This window comes from Gracilinanus agilis, chromosome 3 (assembly GCF_016433145.1).
Source record: "Gracilinanus agilis isolate LMUSP501 chromosome 3, AgileGrace, whole genome shotgun sequence".
In the NCBI taxonomy this organism is placed as follows: Eukaryota; Metazoa; Chordata; class Mammalia; order Didelphimorphia; family Didelphidae; genus Gracilinanus; species Gracilinanus agilis.
The window spans coordinates 556,626,979-556,649,154 of NC_058132.1; the positions used below are offsets into that span (position 1 = coordinate 556,626,979).

General features: G+C 36.0%; 1 protein-coding gene across 1 annotated transcript in view; it reads left to right on the forward strand.

Annotated features, from left to right (window-relative positions):
- MYCBP2 (MYC binding protein 2) overlaps positions 1–22,176 on the forward strand; it is a 344,646-nt gene that overhangs the window by 296,889 nt on the left and 25,581 nt on the right. Inside the window, exons 63-72 of the mRNA XM_044670580.1 lie at positions 1,969–2,129; positions 4,176–4,332; positions 5,144–5,368; positions 9,211–9,276; positions 9,975–10,214; positions 16,314–16,412; positions 17,927–18,007; positions 18,470–18,736; positions 19,216–19,499; positions 20,242–20,338. Coding sequence (XP_044526515.1) covers positions 1,969–2,129; positions 4,176–4,332; positions 5,144–5,368; positions 9,211–9,276; positions 9,975–10,214; positions 16,314–16,412; positions 17,927–18,007; positions 18,470–18,736; positions 19,216–19,499; positions 20,242–20,338 — 1,677 coding nt within the window. The remainder of the gene's footprint in view (positions 1–1,968; positions 2,130–4,175; positions 4,333–5,143; positions 5,369–9,210; positions 9,277–9,974; positions 10,215–16,313; positions 16,413–17,926; positions 18,008–18,469; positions 18,737–19,215; positions 19,500–20,241; positions 20,339–22,176) is intronic.

Here is a 22,176-nt window from a genome sequence, read left to right on the forward strand (position 1 = left end):
GGCCTATGAAATTTACATTTTATTAACAAGGCAGTAAAGAGTCATTAAGATTATCGTGGTCATATCTGTACATTGAGGTAACTTTGTTAACCATATGAAGGATAATTTGGAGATGGAAAGAACTAGAAACTGAATGAAAAATGAGAAGGCCATCATAATATTTCAAGACAGAAGTAATGAGAACCCAAAGGAAGGGGGTGGTAGGAAAGAGAAAATGGGAGAGATGGGACAGGTCATGTAGACCTTCCCCAGGCAATTGATTAGATATGAGAACTAAAGAATACAAAAGAATCAAAAGTTTGAGGTTCAGAAGTTTTGAGCCTGGATGTCTGGAAACATAGTAGCATCATCAACAGAAACAGAGGAAGTTAGGAGCAAGTTTAGATGAAAAGATAATGAGTTTTCTTTTGAGTAAATTAAGTTCAGAGTGTCATTGGGAAACCAGGTTAAGGTGTCTGACATGCAATTAGAGTTACATCACTGAAGTTCAAGGGAAAGATTAAAACTATATACATATATATAAAATTTACAACCTAAAATCCAGTAAAAGCACTAAAGAATAGAGGGTAGAGAAAGAAATGAGAGGAGTGCCTTGAAGGGACCTTACTTAGGGTACATTAGAATTGGAGGATGAATTAGCAAGGAAAACACCCAATTGTAGAGTTCAGGAGAACTAGGAGGAGAGTGACTATTCAGGAGATATCAAGCTTGACCAAGAGAAGACTTACAGTATCCTCTGAAACTGAAAAAAGAGCAGAAGATAAGTGAAGATGTATCAAAGTTTTGATGTGTAAAGGAAGGGAAATTGCCTCAGTATTTTCAATAGGAGTCAAGGTCTTTAGCTGAAAGACAATACAGTAAGGATGAGGTAGAAAACTTGAGAAGAGAGGTCTAGAAGAGCTACTGTGAAGGGACTCGGATCAGTATTCCCATGCTGCCCGTGTGGGGAGAGCTAGGGAGGGAGTTACCCATAGTCAGGCTTGCCAAAGCACAAAAAGCAGGAATGAGGGCAAAGAATTCAAAGAACTTGCCACAATCACATAACTAGTAGATACTGAAGCCTGGGTTCTCCTGGCTCCAGGCACTTTAGTCTTTCTGTAACATAGTGTGAATCTCAAAGGAGATCTTACTGATTGATGGTAACAAAGGAATGCAAGAAATGTGTTGACTCTCTCTGACCCTGAAAGTAAGAAGAAAAGTTAGCCTTAGAGAGGGTGGCAAGGGACATGGTGTCTTCAGAAGAAATTCATGTTTCAGTAATCCCCAGAAGGAGATAGAGAATGAAAGCACAGGCATCCAGGATAAAAAAGTTTCCCAACTGTAGAGAAGGGTTGCTGAGAACACAATGGAATGGATGGGCAAAAGAAAGTAGGGCCTGGAAAGGAGCAGTGAGCTACCCCAGAGCTGATATGTGGTACCTTCGTAAGTATCTAGATAGAGAGGTAAAAAACGACTATAAAAACTTTCCTTTTGTTTTCTTCTGCCCATCTTTTTTGTCTTCCCATTTTATAACAGTAAAAATTCTTTGAAACCCATGAACGGGAGAGTGTGGGAGAAGAACTGTGCATAGGAATCTGTGTTTATGTAGTGTACCTGATAAAATAAATACTGCATCTACCAAATTGACAAAATTGAAATTATAGGAGCAATTACATTTGCATAGATCTAGAAAGATATTTAGTAATTGTATATATTTAGTAAATGTATATATAGTAAATGTGTGTGTATATATATATATATATACATGTATACACACATATATATAGTGGTTTAGGATTTGGTTTCTTGAAATGTTATTAATATTTTTCCTTCCTAAGTAACATACTAAAACTTAGATATTTTCATTAGATTAAAAGCAAATTTAGTTAATGAATTTCCTTTTGCAAAGTTTTCTATAGATTATAGATCATTTTCCTTTTTAACCAAAAATGTTAACTCATGACCACTCGCTCTGAATGTCTGTCTCAGGAGAAAGATACAAGAGTGTGTGAACATCCGCTTTCAGACATAGTGATTGCAGGTGAAGCAGCTCATCCTTTACCACACACGTTTCACCGCCTGCTTCAGACAATCTCAGATCTTATGATGTCGCTTCCCAGTGGCAGTTCATTACAGCAAATGGCACTCAGGTATTCTGACATCTAACTTTTCAGCTATTTTGAAGAATTTTTGAAGGGTTTTGTTGGAAACTCTTCACTCACATCCTCATTTCACTGCTGCCTCATACTACCTAGTCCTTTGACAGTGGCTTGGAGCAAGGGGGATTCCTGCTTTCACTGTCAGAGCTACAGTGGAATGAGTGTCATTTTCCTGGCATCTTTCCTTTTATATCATATACATTTATATTTATATATTTCATTGTATTTATGTATACTTATATATATATCATATATCATATCCTTTCATTTTATAGCATTTTAATACATGAGGTTAGATTTTATCTTATGTTGAGTTAAATAGATTTTATTAGGGAAATCCAAGAACCAAATGACTATATATAAAATTATTTTTATAGGAGAATATGTTCTAAATTACAAACTGCTGACTTTAAAAATAAAAATTTGAATAGATTCTTTTCTTAATTTGGGTGTTGCCTTTATTTTCAGATGTGATTTTTTAAAATTATAATTTTGATTTTTTTTTAAACCCTTACCTTCACTCTTAGAATTGATAGAAAGTATCAGTTCCGAGGCAGAAAGTGGTGTGGATTAGGCAATTGAGGTTAAGTTATTTGTCGAAGGTCACACAGCTAGGAAGTTTCTGAGGTCAGATGTGAATCCAGAACCTCCCAGCGCTCTGAGCCACCTAACTGCTCCAGTCTTATTATTAGACCAGGTATTGATAGCTGGAATATTACAAATCTACAAACATAAACTGTTGGTGGACTTACAGAGTAATGGGAGAATTTGACTTTCTTAATTTCTACATACTTCAGAATTAGGAGTAACAAAACAAAGAGTGTCTTTTTAAACCAAATACAAATATTTATTGAACAGAGACCACAGTCCTGCTAGGAGCTATGCTAGGCTTTATAGATAGAAAGACAAAATAATACCTGGAGCTTGCATTTTCCTGGAGAAAATACAGCATATAAATAGGTGAGTGTAGGCATAATACTAATCTTCTCCTTTCCTAAAGTTGCCAGTTCAATAGTCTTTAACTCTATTTAACCATGTCACCTGTTGTAATCTAATCTTAAACATTTTATTAATTCATCTTACAACACACCACCCCCATTCCCCTTTTGAAGAAACTTCTGTGGCTCTCTATTGCTTCTAAAGTAAAATACAAATTCCTCTGATATTTAAAATCCTTATCTGGCGCATTTTTAATACTGATTTCATATTTCCTCTTCTCTAGCATGCTGTGTTCCAGCCCATTGGTCCCTTGCCATTTCCTATATACAGCATTCTGTCTTCTACTACTATGCCTGGAAGGCATCTCTTTCCTCCTTTTAAGTGCCTCCTCCCCTATTCATTACTTTGTGATTATAAATATATGTGCACATGGATATGCATATGTATGTATATATGTCTCTATTGACTTTCCTAACAATATTTTCCCTCAATAGAACTTGAGTTTTTTGAAAGCAAGGACCATTTTGTTTTTGTCTGTGTATCCTCAGTGCTTAGTGCCTTTAATGTAGTAAATACCTACTTACAATTTTTGTTTAAATGAATGAACAGATGAATGAATTTGAGGAATGTAGTGGGGAATGTGGAAATGCTTCCTGGGGAGGTGTCTAGGAATTAAGTATTAGGGTTCAGTATTGTTATATCCTTCTGAATAATAATATCAAGGTAATAAGTTAGAGAGAGATAGAAGTATTATAATAGATGGAGCACTAGTCAAGGAGTGAATTTCAGGACAACTTTTATATGACTTCAAATTCCATTTGCTTAGTTCCTCTATTTTCAAGTAGAGTTATACTCCTGTTTTTCTTACAATGCCCTTTGACCTTTGCTCCAAGTAAATAGTCTGATATATCTTCCCCAACAACTGTAAGCAATTATTTTCTTCCTTAGCCTTTTTCACTGTCATTTGATTACTTAGAACTTTAAATTTGTTTTATTTTAACCTGTCACATGAATATATTTATAGAGTTTTTCCAAGATTTCCTTGGCACTATAATATTGGTTATAAATAATAATCTCACATTGTTTATATTCTTTTAGATGCTGGAGCCTCAAATTCAAGCAGTCAGACCATCAGTTCCTTCATCAGAGCAATGTTTTTCATCATATTAATAATATTCTTTCTAAGTCAGATGATGGAGATAGTGAAGAAAGTTTTAGCATTAGTATACAATCTGGCTTTGAAGCTATGAGTCAGGTAGGTGTTTAAATTTTCATGACTTAAAGAACTACCCCATCGTATAAAAACAGTATAGTATAAGGAGCACTAGACCTATAGAAAGAACTCCTGGTTTCAAAGCTCCAATTCTACCCAAAAAGAGCAATATGAAGTTGGACAGTGATGAATTGGCTGGCATCAGGAAAAGTTTCTTCCAAGAGGTGGCAGTGACCAAAGTGAAGAGAGATGCAGTTAATCACTCTAAGCTTGAGTCACTCTCTAGATACATTGATACACATATGTATATGTACATGTAGATCGTATGTTATATTAGTTTAAATTTTTGTATTATGTAATTATATATTATAAATTGTTCACACAAACGTATATATATCTTTATGTGTGTACATATATATATACACAAATTTATATATGCATGTGGATGAGTATGTATATTATATCTTGCTACTTGCCTCAGAGGACTTTTGTAATAATTCAGTGAAATAATTACCATTATATCTGTAAGTCTTAAACACAATTGGGTTAGAGGGAAAGCGTCCCTTTTACTTTCTTAATCACTCTACTTCTTTGACTTTCAAAGGATGTTATTAGAGAAAACCTTAAACATTAAAAAAAATAATTAAAGCTATTTCTTTATTCCTGATAATGTGAAATATTTTCACATTTATCATAATATCATTCAAAATGTAGTTAGGTAGGAACTAGAATTGATCTTGGACAATTTGATCTCAGCTTAGTCTTTTTTTTTTCTCTTATTACTAGTCTTTATATTATGCTATTGGGAGACTTCATTCTGAATATTCTAATGCATTTTGTTTCTTTCTGATAGGAATCATGCATAGTTATATGTTTAAAAGACCTAACTAGCATTGTTGACATAAAAACATCAAGCCGACCTGCTATGATTGGCAGTTTGACAGATGGATCAACAGAAACCTTTTGGGAGTCAGGAGATGAAGATAAAAACAAAACTAAGAACATCACAATCAATTGTGTAAAAGGAATCAATGCTCGTTATGTTTCTGTTCATGTAGACAATTCAAGAGACCTTGGGGTAAAAAATGAAACATTTTTATTTCTGAATATTGAATTTACTTTTTATATTTGTGAAAATCTTGGATGGAAACTTTTGAGTTTATTAAAAATAATGTTATGTAGGAAAGCTTATTTCTTAGAATATAGAAAAAATTTGGATTCCTAGGCATTCTTTGATTAAAAGTTCTGAGTTTAGTAAGAATGTCACTTGGGACTGTCTTCCTAGGAAAATTGCTCACTTATTATGGAATTGGCGAATTCCATATGAATATGGATGGTGAATATTGTTATAAATAAATGAGGTAATCTTGGTAGGTCTCAGGCAATTTGGGTAGTGAGGAGGGATAAAAGGGATATAGGTGATAAGAGGAGGAATGAAGGGGATAGCTGAGTGTAGGAAGAGATGAATGGTAGGAAGGTAGGGGAATAACAGGGAGTATACAGGAGGGCAGCTTAAATAGGCTTATTCAACAAGGCTAAAGACAGAGGACACTGTGGAGATAGGCTGAACCCTTCAGGCAGGGAAGATACCTCTAAGGTACAAGAGGAATTTGGGCCAGACAGAAATGTTTAGATCAAGGCTTGGGGTTTCTCTTGTTAATTTTTAAAGTCCCTTGAGGGAGGAGACAAAGGACTCCCTGCCAGTAAAACTGATGGCTGCAGGAAGTCTCGGGTAGATACTTCCTGCCAAGATGGATACTTGCGGTTCCCTCAAGAAATAAAATAAATAATTCCTTCCCTTTTCAGCCCTTGCCTTAATTTTCGATACAGGGATTCTCCAGAGGCTTTGAGTAGGTAACAAAGGGGATTTATTAATGTCAGGTTAATCAGAGGGAAAGAGGTTTTAGGTTTTCTAACTGCTGCTAGGGAGAAGGCTAGTGTTGGGGGATGGGTCACAGGAGAGGGTTAGACTGAGAGAGTCTGGCTCTCCCAGTTGGGAAGGTTTGACTGCCTTTAAAGTAAAATATTTATCAAATCCCTAAATTAGAGGTAACTTGTTTTAGGATGCCCTACTTGCCTGCAGAAACTAAACCCACAATGTCCAATCACCAAGCCCACCCTTCTTCCCAGGGCCTGAAGGGAAATTCAGGGGAAATAGCAAGGATGTAAAGGAGAGATTAGGGAGAGGTCCAGAGAAATCAGATAGGTTCAAATTTCCCAAAGACAAAATAAGCACAGGCCAATGCTGAAGCCAAAAGGCCAAAGCCAAGCCCAAAGGCCAAAAAGCAAAAGCCCCCAGGCAAAGCGAAAGCCAGAAGGCAAAAGCCATCAGTTGGAACTTCACCACTATTTATAGCCTCAGGCTCCAACTGTCTTCCCAGAGATTCTAAAACCTCTAACTGCCTGGCTATGACAATTTTAAATTGCAGAAGCAAAAGACTTCTGCTAGCAATCTTGCATTACAATATCCATATGACTAAATCAGTATACTAGCATAATCAGTAATCAACAAGTTCCTACTGAGAAGCTTGTGAAAAGTTTTCTTATAGATATGAAAAAGTATAAGATGGGAGTAGGGAGAAGACTATGTTGGGAAGTATTGGTAATATAAAATAAGAAAAATAAACACTAATTTTTTAAAGGATATGACAATAGTCCATTCTCTCAAGGAACTTAGACTATATTCACTAAATAAGACTTATAAAGGTACCAGTTAAATAGCAGTACTAAAATACGTATAAGTAATTATAGTTAAATGTTCCAGGATTTTCAGACAGGGCTGGTCAGGGAATTATTTGTGGAATAGGTAAACTTAAGAGTCAAGACTTGAAAGGTTGTTAAATTTAAAAAGACAAATAAAAGCAGAAATAGTATGCTCATTGGACAGAACTAATGAACCATTTGATAGCAGCAAGAAAGTATGTTTTTTTTTTATTTTAAACCCTTAACTTCTGTGTATTGACTTATAGGTGGAAGAGTGGTAAGGGTGGGCAATGGGGGTCAAGTGACTTGCCCAGGGTCACACAGCTGGGAACTGTCTGAGGCCAGATTTGAACCTAGGACCTCCTGTCTCTAGGCATGGCTCTCAATCCACTGAGCTACCCAGTTGCCCCCAAGAAAGTATGTTTAAGGAATAGGTGAGTGGGAAAAGTTTGGCTAAGTTGTAAAGCCTTTGTATGAAGATATTCCATAAAGTAGGGGAGATAGATTCAGGCCAAATTATGGAAGACCTTGAATACAAAGCTAAACAGCTGGTATTTTCTTCTGTAAATAGTGGAATAATTAAAGGTTTTTTTAGCACAAGAATGATATTTTCAAAGTGATATTTGAAGAAAATCCATCCAGAAGTGGTATGCATAATAGAATATATTTGAAAGCTAGAAAGACTAGGCAATGAAATGGCTCAGTGAATAGAGCATTGCGCCTGAAGTCAGGAAGCCCTGAGTTCAGATTTGACCTGAGATACTAGCTGTGTGATCCTGGACAAGTAATTTATCCCTTTTTGCCTCTGTTTCCTCATCTGTTAAAATAAGTTGGAGATTGAAAGGGCAAACCACACCAGGATCTTTGCCAAGAAAACCCCAGGTAGGGTCATGAAGAATTGGACACAAAAAGAAACAAGTGAACACAGAAATTGGAGAACAGTTAATAGCAAAGAACCTTTTGAAATCATTAAGACATGAGGTGCTAATAGTGGTGACAGGGCAGTAGGAATGGGAGGAAAGGGACAATTGGGGAAAAAAAGAAAAGAAAAGTTACTGATTTAATGGATAAGATAGAGGGAAGAAATAAAAACAACAGATTCAACAACTAGCATTTATAATGCTTCCAATGGGAATAATGTTAACACTAACAAAAATGGAATAGTTGTTTCCTTTACCTTTTTGGGCCTCATTGCTTTCATCTAAGTCCCCTTTCCATTTCTAAAATGTGCTGGTTCTGTTAGAACAGTAATCTAGTTTGAGTAGGAAGGAAATGATAAATTTGGTTATGGTTTTAGACATATTAGGTTCTAGTTGACAAGATATTCAAATAGAAATGTCTATCAGGCAGTTAAGATGTGGGAATGGAGAAACTGAGGGTGATAACATAGTTTAGAAAAATTTCTGTCCAGAAGTAATAATTGAAGCTATAAACAGATGAATCTCCCCAAAGGAAAGTATATCAGGCAGAGGAGAGGAGAGTTCTGAGAGCTAAACTTTGAAGAACATGTCCATTTAGGCCAGTGATTCCCAAAGTAGGCGCTACCGCCCCCTGGTGGGTGCTGCAGTGATCCAGGAGAGCGGTGATGGCCACAGGTGTCTTTATCTTTCCTATTAATTGTTATTAAAAATTTTTTAAATTAATTTCCAGGGGGCTAAGTAATATTTTTTTCTGGAAAGGGGGCGGTAGGCCAAAACAAGTTTGGGAACCACTGATTTAAGCTGTGAAAAAGAAAAGGAAATAGCCAGGGTGTAAGCAGAAACCAGAGTATGAAGAGTTAAGGAATGAGTGGGTGGTGAAGAAATAAAATGATGAGAAGTAGTCATTCATTTGATAAATACAAGATTGAAAAGAGGGAGAAACTCACTCAACCATTGTCCTGCCCTGTGTTCTATACTTTTTTAGTTGCTCTGAGGGATACCAGAAGGTATACAATTGATTCTGTGCTCTCAAAGATCTTAGAATGTTATTAAAGAAGACAAGATTAGCGTAACATTTTAGAATGCATATTTCTATTAAGAACAGCATATCAAGGGTTAAATGATGTGATAGAAGCTCTTAGTGCAATAATTGCCTGGAGAAGATCAGAGTTGTTGGAAGATTTCATAGAAAAGGAAACAGAGGGGAAAGGTGGTAGGCAATAGGAAAGCCTTGTTCTTGAATACAGAAATTACATGATGAAAGTACATATTTAAATGTCTTTCTTTTTTATTTCAGAACAAAGTAACTTCAATGACTTTCTTGGCAGGCAAAGCAGTAGAAGATTTGTGCAGAATAAAACAGGTAATTGAAACTGTACCTTTTAATAAATGACATCATTTATTAAGTGTGAAGAGAGAGAAAAGAGAGGTGGGGGGGGGGACCCTAAGAGAGGTATCTCTATACATTGTGTTTAAAATACCTTCATTATTTTCTTTTTTAAAATGAGAAAACTGAAACAGATACAGGATAATTGATTTTCTCAGGGTCACATAGCTAGTAAGTGTCTGAGTCAGGATTTGAGCTCAGATCTTCCTGACACTAGATTCAGCACTTTATCTACCATGCTAGGAAATTGACCAGATTTCTAAATAACAGAATAATGTAACATAGTTCTAAAATGAACAAATAATAATGGTAAAAAACATCATTTGGATGAAGCATTAAAATGTTATACATCTTCAGGAAATACTTTAAAAATAGTTAAGTAAGATTATCTTAGTTTTTAGTTGTTACTCTAATGAAAAGTAAAAATATCAATTCACACAATATTGTTGCAAATTCAAGTTAAACCAGGTGGCCACAATTTGTAAGACTTGAAATATTCTTTTCAGATGCAGTTAAACAAAGAAAAGCCTATTGATCTTGTGTGTTTCTCCTGTTTACAGTTGTAATTTCTCTTAATGTTAGCACTTGGACAGTTTTTACATATATAGTTCTACAATTCTGAAGTAGGCAATGGTCTGTCTGATTTCAATCATATCTCTATTTTGTGTCTCCAGATTGATCTAGATTCCAGACATATTGGTTGGGTAACAAGTGAACTTCCAGGTGGGGATAACCACATCGTAAAAATTGAATTAAAGGGCCCAGAGAACACCTTGAGAGTTCGACAGGTTAAAGTCCTGGGCTGGAAAGATGGCGAGAGCACTAAAATTGCAGGTCAAATCTCAGCTAGTGTGGCCCAACAAAGAAACTGTGAAGCAGAAACTCTACGAGTATTCAGACTTATTACTTCCCAGGTATGTTCTCATTGCCATGTGTCCTTGAAAAGGTTATTTAGTGACAATATTAGAATAAACATAAACAGATTCATACAAAGGCAGGTGGATGGGAGAGAAGGCATCAGGAATTGGAAAAGATCAGAAGAGGTTTTGTGCTTGTGGCACTTGAGCTGCATCTTAAAGCAACTGAGGGGTTCTCTGAGGAAGAGATGAGGAACCATTGCATTCTAGGTGGGAGGAATCAGTAGGGCAAAAGCACAGAGAGAGGAAATGAGAATGCCATGTGTAAGGAGCAGAAAGCCAGTTTGCCCAGACAGAAAGCAGGTAGTGTCCAGGGATTAGGCATGAAGGGCTTGAAAAGCCAAACGGAAGAATCTCATTTTCACCTGGGACAATAGGGAGCCACTGGAAATTACTAATTAGCAGAATGGCATAATCAAAAGGAAAACCCCCACTGAATAAAGCCACTTTGGCAGCCTTGTGGAAGGAGAAGGAGAAGAGACTCATCAGACTAATGTGGTGGCTGTGTAAATGAAGAGAAGAGTTAACACATGAGAGATGTTGAAGAGGTACAAATAGCAAGATTTGGAAATTGGTTGGTATGTGGATAAAGGAGAAACCAAGGATAATTATTTTGAATGCAGATGGGTTCACTTTGATACTGTAATTTGATGGCTTAATTGGGTATGTGTACTCCTTCAATTGATAGAGAACATGAGCCTTCCACACCTTTTGATTCTATGTGTTTTTTGTCCGTATTTATCATAAAGCTTCCCTTAAAGGTGTACTAAGCAAACTAAGGATTCCCTCTAGTTTTTTTTAGTATCTCAAAGATAGTTATGTATTCAATCTATTTTGCCATTCAGTCTCATTATGTGAGATTCCTTATTCTTGCTCCTTACTCCTCTTTCAGTCGTGCAGTATCCTTGATAGTATTTTTACCAATCATTTTATACATAACTTACCTTTAGTAACATACTGACATGTGCTTAAGCCTGTCATGCTAATAATAATCATAATCATAATCATAACAATGAGAGCTAACACTTATATAATGCTCTCTTATGTTCCAGGCACTATGATAAATACTTTTCAATTATCTCATTTAATCCTCACAGGAGCTCTGAGACATAAGTGCTCTTATTATTATCCCCACTTTACAGATGAAGAAACTGAGGCAAACAGAAGTCAAGTGACTTGCCCACAGTTCCAAAGCTAGTAAATGTCTGAGACTGGATTTGAACTCAGAAGTCTTCCTGCTTCTGGGCCTGGCACTCTATCCACTGCACCAACTAGCTGGCCCCATTTATCTCTATCCATTTTTCCACTTAACTTTGTATTATTTGTAGTTTTCCTTTTCATTTTTTTTAACCATACCAATCCATAATGAAGGCATAATTAGTAAAATAGAGTATGGGTACATGACTGCAAACATGGAACATGTTTCTTTCAGTACCTCTCATTTCCTTTTTATTAGTTCTTCTCCCTCATCTTTTTCATCCCTGAATGTAGATATTATATTATTTCATGCAAAATACTGGCAGTAAGTATATTGGAACACTGCTGGTGCTGATTCTAGAAGTGTTAACACACACATTTAATATTTACTTGAAAAGTATACAATGAAAAGCACTATGCTAACTTCTAGCAATGTTATTTTTGATAAGACACAAATCTTCCGCTCATGTAGTTTACAGTCTAAAAGGAAGTTATAGCCTACATAGAATTAGCCAGGGTCACACAGCTAGGATGTATCTCACAAAGATAAGTCTTCCTGTTTCTAGGCTTCGCACACTCTACTGTGTCCTAGCTGCTCCTATAATATAAACTGGTTGCTAAGCAGAAGTAACAGGAACTTGGTAGGGAATAATTACTTCGTCTTAGAATTTATAACTTAGAAAACTCAAAGATAATCTGGCATGTATCCTAAATTTGAGGAAAAGCCAAGGATTTTTTTTTCCCAAAAGATTGAAAGAATATTTCCCAAAATTCTACAGGGTAATTCGCACAGGCATAAGAAGCTTTAAAAAATTAAATTCTAAAAATAACGCATGAACACACATGCATATACATGCCCATGTGCATACACACATACTCCCAGGGAGGAAGAAAATAATGATCTCTTGAAACTAATAGGGAATGTGGGACCACCTTAGATTTTTAAGCAGATATGTAATGACAAAAACTCCCTTTCTGTAGTAGGTTATTAGTATGTAATTTACTTCATGTAGCACTTTTAAGATTGGCCAGGCCCTTTCATCTCAACAGTCTTATGAGGAAGATAAGACTCAGAGGTTGAGCAATTTGGCTTTAGTTGTCACACAGCTAATTAAGTGTCTGACAGGAACCAATCTCCTAAATCTAAGTTCTCTTTCTACTGTATCATAGTGTCTTTCATATAGGTGACAGAAACAATGATAGCAACAGCATGAGTACAGAAGCTTGGCATAGTTTCATAAGAATAATAATGTCTGGAGCACCAAGCTTCGGAATGAGCTAGTATTAGAAGTGAATACAAAAGACAATAGTAAGGGTATTTTTTACTATGTTTGGAGGAAAAGGAAAGTCAGAGGAGAGGACTGTTGCTTAGACTGTAGTGGGCAATGTGATGGACAGTAGAGAAGCCTCCACTATGAGAAGCTTATCTCTTCCTCTAGGTGGAAAGAAGGGGTTTTACTATGTGACCATGTATGCGTGCATGTACTCATTCATACAAGTGCACACACAGGCATTCAAAAGATCTTTGGACATGAAATGGTAAAAATAAAAACCAAGATCACCAGGCCTAGAGACGGGAGGTCCTAGGTTCAAATCTGGCCTCAGACACTTCCCAGCTGTGTGACCCTCGGCAAGTTACTTTGCCCCCGTTGCTTAGCCCTTACCACTCTTCTGCCTTAGGACCAATACACAGTATTAATTCTAAGACAGAAAGTAAGAGTTTTAAAAAAAATCAGTAAGGAAAAAATAAGTTATTACATACCTATCAATGAAGAGTTCAGGTCATCTGGACCAAATGAACTAAAATCAAAAGTGATGAAAGACCTGGCACAAAACAACTGTTTTAGTCTGTTTGGAGGGAAACATAAGGACATAAAATACATCTATTTAATATTGACTCATTTGTATATGTATAGAACACAAAAGTTTGTCCTGGGCTCCCTTTTCTTCTCTTGCTACACTTACTCTGTGCATAGAGATCTATATATCCAACTTTAGTCTCTCTTCCCCAGGCTCTCTCCATTAAAAATGTAGTGAATTCTGAAGTCATTACTCATCAGCTGTTAGTGTTCATTAAAAGATCATAGGATATCCAGCTGTGTGACCCTGGGCGAGTCACTTGACCCCCCATTGCCTACCCTTACCAATCTTCCACCTATAAGTCAATACACAGAAGTTAAGGGTTTAAAATTAAAAAAAAAAAAAAAAAGATCATAGGATATAGAAAAGCTGCTATAGGCCAGGAGAAAAGGCAGATGGTCTGCATTTCAACAAATTAAAGAGTGAAGTGAACAAATTAAGCAAGTATACCAGATTTCAATTTGTTACCACATAAATGGCTATTAAAGGAATCATTTGTGAGTATGCATTTTATTAGCTCAATTCAATAAATACTTATTAATCTTCACTATGTGAAGGCACTAGCCCTGGAGATACAGAGGCAAAAATGAAATCACCCCCCAGGAGCAGGCATTATTAAAGGCCTATCATGTCATATTGGTGATAGACAAAAATGAGACAGGACCTGTCCTCAAAAAACATAGTAAAAATTGGGGGGATCAGGAAAGGCCTCATGTAAAAAGTGGCAATTGAGCTGCACTATGAAGGGGTTTTAAAAGACACCAGTGAGAAGGGAGGACTTCAGGGTTGGGGACAATCTATCCAAAGAATGAATTTAGAAGGAATTGAGGAAACAGTGTAAGATGCCCAATTTGGGTGATCAAAGGATAGGAAGTGATGTTGAGTAGGGTTGGGTCGGAACCAGACCATGAAGAGCTTTAAACATTAAACAGAAGATTTGACATTTGATTCTAAAGATAACTGGGAACCACTAGAGTTTATTGAGCCACATAACAATATGGTCAGACCTCTGTTATAAAAGTTATTTTGGCAGCTATATGGAGGGTAAATGAGAGGAGAAAGTCCAAGGAGACGCAGTAAGAGGTTTCTGTAAAAGTTCAACCTAGAGGTAATTTGGGCCAGAACCGAGGTGATGACCATGTGAATAGAAAGAAAGGAATGAATGTGAGAAATGTTGTGGAGCTATACAGAACAAGATTTAAGAACTGACTGAATATATAGGATGAGAGACACTATCAAGGATGACTCCAAGTTTGTAAACTTGAGAGACTGGAGAGGTGGTAGTACCTTCAATGGAAATAGGGAGTTTTGGAAGAGGAGTGAGTTTGAGGAGAAAGATAATGAGTACTGTTTTATATATTGAATTTGAAATGCTTATACTACATTCTTTTAGAATTCACTAAAATTTTAATGGTGCGAGCCTATGGAAAAGAGTCTAGGGCTGGATATATAAATCTCTGTGCATAGAAATAATAATCGAATAAGGTTATTTACAGAGTAAGTGTATAGAGAGAAAAAAAGGGATCCCAGGACAGATTTTGTAGCTCAAGGAGCTTTTCTGTGGTATTCTATATGTACACAAATGAGTTAATAGTAAATATTTTGCCCTGCAACCCCTGAGCTCCTATCAGCCATTTCTAATCTTGGAAACTTAACCATCCCCACCCCCCAAAATCACATTCTTTTGGTTCTTTTGCCCCTGTCCCATGTTTACTTGGGGAAAAGCTATATATAGCTCATGTTCAGTTGATATCTTGGGTTCCACAAATGTGGATACAAGGTCCCTAGTTCCTGTGTACTCACTCAAGGTAAAAAATGCATATTATATAGAGATCAGCCTTTATTTCTCATCACAGCAAATGAAAAAAAGGCAGCAGATTTTCAGAAGTTCAAAAAACATGCCCATAGCTCTTAAGATAGTCACAGAAATTCAAAAGCTTCTCTAAGAAGGTAACAACTTTGCAGTACCTTGGCAATCCGATCCCCCCCAACCCCCCCCCCTCTCTCTCTTATGCCCCTCCCTAGCTCTGTAGTGCCGCCTAATAGTTTTGACTACATCTGTAAGATAAACACTTTGTGGCTGCTGAACAGACTTGGCCTCTACCTCCTCCTTCCACTCTGCCTCTGTTGCCCTGCACTGTCTGAATAACTCACATTAATAGTATGAAGCAAAATATAGGTGTTCTTTTGCTTCATATTTGTGAGTCTGAGCACTTATTGCTCCTCTAGCCACAAGGCTCACTTAAGAGATCCTCTTTTATTTCCTGCTCAGCCACTTCCCTTTATCTCAAAATGGTTAGCTCTCTGAACTCAGACATGGGAGGCAATCTCAAGACTGGAGCTGTCCCAGAAATAGCCTTTTTATACTAGAAAAGTTGATTTAAGGATCATGTTCCTTAGTAAATTCCTCTCTTAGAGTCAGGGATTAAAGATTAACTTTATCCTTGGTCAGACTTATTCTTTATAGAATTTCCAGGATGTGGTAAATAATTGTATATAAATGCTTCATTCATATAAGGTGAAAGAGAAGGAAGAGTCAGTCAAGGTTGATATCATAGTTTCAAAATTTTCAAAAATGAATGGTCATGCCATTGGTTGAAATAGTAGAATTTAGAAGAACAAGGGGGAAAGGTGAAGTTTGGTTCTGCATACTTGAGTATGAGTTGCAGGTGATGTAATAACATCCAGGTTACATGTTTACATGCTGAAGGCAAAAGGCAAGTCCAAAGGAGAAGGCATGAACAGAAAAATCATCCTCAGGAATTATCTTCATAGAGGTAGTACTTGAAACCAACATTCAAGAAGTACTAGATCCAGGTCTTTAGATACTCTGATAACTTTTGAATAGAAGGTAAAAGAAATGAGTACAGCATACATTTGGAAACCACAAGTAGTAATATTTGCAAGTATTCAATATTATTTTGCATTGACATTCTAAATGGTGTTTTTCTTGTGAGATAAGACTTGATAGTATCATAATCTCCAAACATGTTTCTTATTTTTTATAATAATATCTAATATTTATTTCATTCCAATCAGGTATTTGGAAAACTTATCTCTGGAGATGCTGAACCTACACCTGAACAAGAGGAAAAAACACTTCTGTCTTCACCTGAAGGAGAGGAAAAAGTACACAATGTATTTAATTATATTCTTTTAAATCTTTCTTTTCTTCTTTTTCCCACTTTACTGTTATTTCAGTTTGGCCAGTGTTTTTAGCTTCTTCCCAGATTAGAACATTAAAATCACATTGTATCTTTTACAAGTTATATTGTTTCCTACAATTAAAATTATATCAAGCAAGAAACAGTAGGTTTTTACTTGTATTTTTGATTGCTGCAAAATATGCTTTATCCAACAGAAAGTGCCTCATATGTACAAGAACATTTGCTAGGCACTAAGGAGGCAAAGATGAACATTGACATAGTCTCTGCCCTTAGTTTACATCGGAATAGGGGAACTGTATCATATACATAGATAAATATGATTCATGGTGATACATGGTATGGAGAAGGAGAAGTCACTTTCATTTGGGAAGATCAAGCAGTATCTCATAGAAGAGGCAGCCCCTGAGATGGGCCTCACTTGAGATAAGGAGCAAGCACACTGCCATTTTTAGGGTGTAGACTGTTACGATACAGAGAGGTAGAAGAAGGCAAGATAAAGTCAGGAAATAGCTAGAAGCACCTTTAGTCTGGCTATACAGAAAGCACGAAAGAGAATGTGGAGTTCAATTGAAGTGGACCTTTCATGCCATGCTGAAAAGTTAAATGTAGAGGCATAGGAGGCCACTGAAGACTTTAAAAAGGGAATAACTTGATCAGTCAGACTTGTGCATTAGACAGATTATTTCAGTAGGGAAGGAAGTGCTCCAAAATCCAAGAGAGTGTTAACAAAAGTACCAGTCAAAAGTGATGAAGGTCAGAATGAGAAGGATTTCAGCAGTGTAGAGAGGAGGGTTGACAATTAAGATTTATTACATTTAGACAGTGATATGGTATGAAGGGAATGGAAAAGATCTAGCACCATAAAAAATAAGACTTTTGAAAATGAGAAACTCAGCCTTCAAGGAGTTTATGTTATACAAGAAGCCAAGATTTATACAGAATGCGACTAGAATACAATATAAAATATAATTAAATAAGTGATATGTCAAGGATCTGTGATCTTGTTAACATGAGGAACTCCTGGAATGGGATTGCTCTTCAACTAACACAATCTTTCCATGACTTAGCAATTAAATAAGTCCTTAAGGACTTGCCTGAAAGTATATAGTGATTAGGTGACTCCCATGGTTCACAAAAGCTACTAAATGTCTGAGGTAAGAATTTAAACCCAGACCTTCCCAGTTCCAAGTGACAAGTACTCTCTTCACTGTTAAGTCCCCCCGCCCCCCCCGCCCGGGGCAAAATTTTGGAGGAAAAAATTATTTAAAGCTTGGAACATCTTATCTCACTTACCCTTCTTGATTTCTCATAACTTTCAGAGAAGAAACTAAAACAACCTAAAGTTTATCTGTTTGTTTTCTCTTGCTTTCCTCAATTTAAAGTCACTGCTTTGTTGAAGTTACTAATTTTTATTAAAAATTATTTGAGATGTCAGACAAATCCATTTTCAAGGTAATACTTTGTTGATTTTTTTTTTTCATAAAGGCAACATCAGATGCTGACTTGAAAGAACACATGGTGGGAATCATATTCAGTAGGAGTAAGCTGACAAATTTACAAAAACAGGTTGGTTTACTTAATTGAATAACTACAATAATATCTCAGTTATTCAGCTATTAAATATCCAATATGCTCTATCAGTCAGATCTATTAGTTTTATATAAATTTAAAAGTTATTGTCTTAACATATCAAAAGTCCACAAAGTGAAAAAAATTTTATTATTCAAAATTATTTTCCACAGTGGTGTTAATATGTGCTTTGAAAAAGATGGGATAGCTATAGTATGATTATTTTGCAGAAAGGAATGAGTGAAAGGAGCATCAACTTTTTTTTTAAGCCTTACCTTCTGTCTTGGACTCAATACTGAGTATTGGTTCCAAGGCAGAAGAGCAGGAAGAGCTAAAGTGATTTGCCCAGGGTCACACAGGTAGGAGCATCAAGTCTTATGTATTCAGAAGTTTGCCTTATCTTCAAAATATGATTTTTTAAAAATTTCTGTCTCATATATTGCCTTTTGGTTTATGTAGGTTTGTGCCCATATAGTCCAGGCCATTAGAATGGAAGCTACCCGAGTCCGTGAAGAGTGGGAACATGCAATTTCCAGCAAGGAAAATGCTAACTCTCAGCCTAATGATGAAGATGCCTCCTCTGATGCATATTGCTTTGAACTGCTCTCTATGGTCCTAGCACTGAGTGGGTCTAACGTGGGCCGACAATACCTGGCTCAACAACTAACTCTGCTTCAGGATCTTTTTTCACTGCTACACACAGCCTCTCCTAGAGTACAGAGACAGGTAACAGTCCATTCCATAGAATATTTTTGGAACATTACTTGAAATAGCAATATCAGTATCAGCAAGGGCTACATTACTCCAAGGAAATTATATTAAGGCTTTAAAAGTAGATTAGGCTTTTTGCTCTCATTTTAATTCCATACTTTTATGATAGAATTATGGCTTTGCAGAAACAAAGTATATTCTATTAAACTAAGATTAACTTAATACATGACAAGTAAATTTCAACCCTGCCACAAAACACCTGATTTTTTATGTTGGAATGACTATTTTAGAAATTCATTTTTTATCTTTTAATAGTGATCATAGTTGAACTTTTAGGAAAGTAAAAATTTGAAAACATGAGCTTTATATTTGAGACCATTGAAGCCTTGGAACATGCCATCTCTAGTAAAAAATGCCAATTCACAACCCAATGGTGAAGATGTCTCCTTTGATACATATTGCTTTGAACTACTCTTTTGTGATTTTGCTACTAGGTCACCTCTTTGCTAAGGCGAGTTTTGCCTGAAGTGACCCCTAATCGCCTGGCCAGCATCATAGGCGTGAAGTCCCTTCCACCAGCTGATATTAGTGATATAATTCATTCAACAGAAAAAGGAGATTGGAATAAACTAGGTATCTTGGATATGTTCCTGGGATGCATAGCCAAAGCCCTCACAGTACAGTTAAAAGCCAAAGGAACTACCATTACAGGAACAGCTGGCACTGCTGCTGGGAAAGGAGTTACAACAGTTACCCTGCCAATGATTTTCAATTCCAGGTAGGTGAGAGTTACTTAACACTTAAAAACCTGTAAACCAAGCAACCTTCTCTTTGGGAAGTCAGAGCACAACTAGTTTCTAGTCAAATAACAAAATATTTTATTTCAGACAAACTAAAAATGACTAAGTCAAACTAGATGACAGAACTTCCAGTTCTGTTTCTCTGTGATGCAGTGATCTATATTCACATCATTGTTTCACTCATTTATCTTAGATAAATTACTTTTTCCTGATTTCAAGTTTTCGTATCCTAAAATTTTGGATGGCAGTTAACATTTTCATAGGGATAATACAAGAATAATTGAGATTAATTATTAAGTACTCTCTATAGCACTATTTTAAAGTCTTTTCATACCTTAAGTTTAAAAGATAAAATTAGATCCTTAGTATCTTACATTTGTAGCTAAAAGGCATCTCTGAAGTAATTTTACAGATGAGGGAATTCAGGTCCAGAAGATTTAATTATATCACTGTTGGGAATTGCATATCAGTCCTCTGACTCCAAATCCAAACCTTGTTTTCCTTAACTCTCTTGTCTTCACCCCTAACAAATAAAATAACCTGTTTATTTCTGTGCTGAATGTTTGTATTCCAAAATAAACAATGCATAAACTAACTTCCAAAGTGACTTAAATCAGATAATGAAGCCTTAATTCTTTGGATTTTTTCAGTACCCTTTTAAATTTATGATGATTTTATGCATACATTTGACATAAGCTTTTTATTAATTATCTTCTGTAGTTATATTCGACGAGGTGAAAGCCATTGGTGGATGAAAGGCTCCACTCCCACCCAGATTTCAGAGATCATTATTAAGCTTATAAAGGACATGGCAGCAGTAAGTATCTGTTCTCCTAAGAGCTCCATTGATGAGACCAAATAGTATGAATAGTCAAAATAAAGAATTTATTCTGCAGAATTTTGATGAAGGGATCAGCCTTGTGGTGATTTTCCTTTTGTATGTTACGATAAATTAAAATGCTTTTATAATATTCTGCCAAATCTTACTTTTCAGTATTTCAAATATCTATCATTTCATAAGAGGTGGTAGGTTCTTCTCTTCATTCCACCCTATAAGACTAGCATTATGAGTTTCTTAAGGTGGCAGTATTTCCATATGACAGAGGTGCTGTTTTGATTAGTATTACAATAAAATTCATTCCTTCTGTGTGAATTCTGCCAAATTTTCAAATAAAGCTGCTTTCTGAATTGTTACCAGAGTTGGAGAATAATTAAGTAATGGCAGCCCAGATAGAGAGCCAGGCCAAGAAAGAGAATGTCTTGGGCTCAAATGCAGCCTCATCAGATATTTCCTAGCTGTGTGGCCTTGGGCAAGTCGCTTAACCCCAGCTTCCTAGTTCTTACTACTCTTCTGCCTTGGAACCAATACTTTGTATAGATTCTAAGACTGAAAATAAGGGTTTTAAAAAATAAAGGAAGAAAAAATTAGGTTACTTCTCTGTGGAGAACTGTTTCTTAAACCATATTATTTAATAAATGTTTATGTTCAAAGCAAAAGAATATTATTATTACCAGAATAAGGAAGGCAAAAAATTTAAAAGGATTTAGCACTTCTCTGATCTTAAAAACAAAATCCTCTCACATAAGGCATTGTTTCTAATTACAATATGCTTTTTATTTTAGTTGTGGCACATTGCCACTTATCTGCCTTGACTCATAGAATGTTGTGCTGTGTCACTCTTTCAAAGATACTCAGAGAGGGAAGATGATGGTTAACAGATAATCATCTAAAGATATTTGGCCTTTGCCCATTAGTTATATTTGCATTCAGAGTATAATGGGAAGCTAGTATAGGCAGACCAATTTGGGGTGGCATAGGCCACCATATCATACTACTCCACTAATGCTTATAGAGTGCAGTAATTAAAGCTGAATTCCAGGAAATAGTTTAAGTAGGGACATAAAACTCCTAAGTGTGTATAGTTTAATGGAGAAGAAGAGGTTACATAGCAATAGCTCTTTCAAAACTCTTAGTATAACTCTCCCTCTTGTCAATAGTTAAAAGCATTTCTTGACACCTATCATGATGTTACTATAGCATAGTGAATCATGTCTTATCATCTTTGTTCATTTTCCAGTATCTATTTAGTTCACTATACATTGTGGGACCTAAATAAACCTTTAGTTGAGTGAATGAATAAATTCAATGCAATATATTGACTCAACCATTTGGTCTACTATTGTTCTCAGCAGCTGCAGCCCATTAAAAGCTTAACTCAGCCTGCTGCTTAGATGGATACTTTATTAAAGATCACTCTTCTGCTTTGAATTGTAACTCATTATTTACAATCAGAAAAGAGAAATACTGCAGACTTTTAGCCAATTAGCCAACTAGAAAGCTGGGAAAGTACTTAGCCCTAAAATTATCAACATATGAACCAATTAAGTATCAGCTGTGTGCTTGTTCTGTGCAAAGGACACTGCCAATCATTAAAGAGAAATAAGACACGGTCCCTTTCCTAAAGAGCTTATAGTCTTGGGGAAACAAAATATAATTTAAATAATAATTTGAGCAATAAATAACTTGTCAGCACAACAGATATCACTACACAATATACATGATTAAATTGCCAAATAACTGAAACAGGCAAATAATCTACGAGTTAAAAAAGAAATGAGAAATTTGATTGCTCTGATCTAAAAAACTTCAGACCA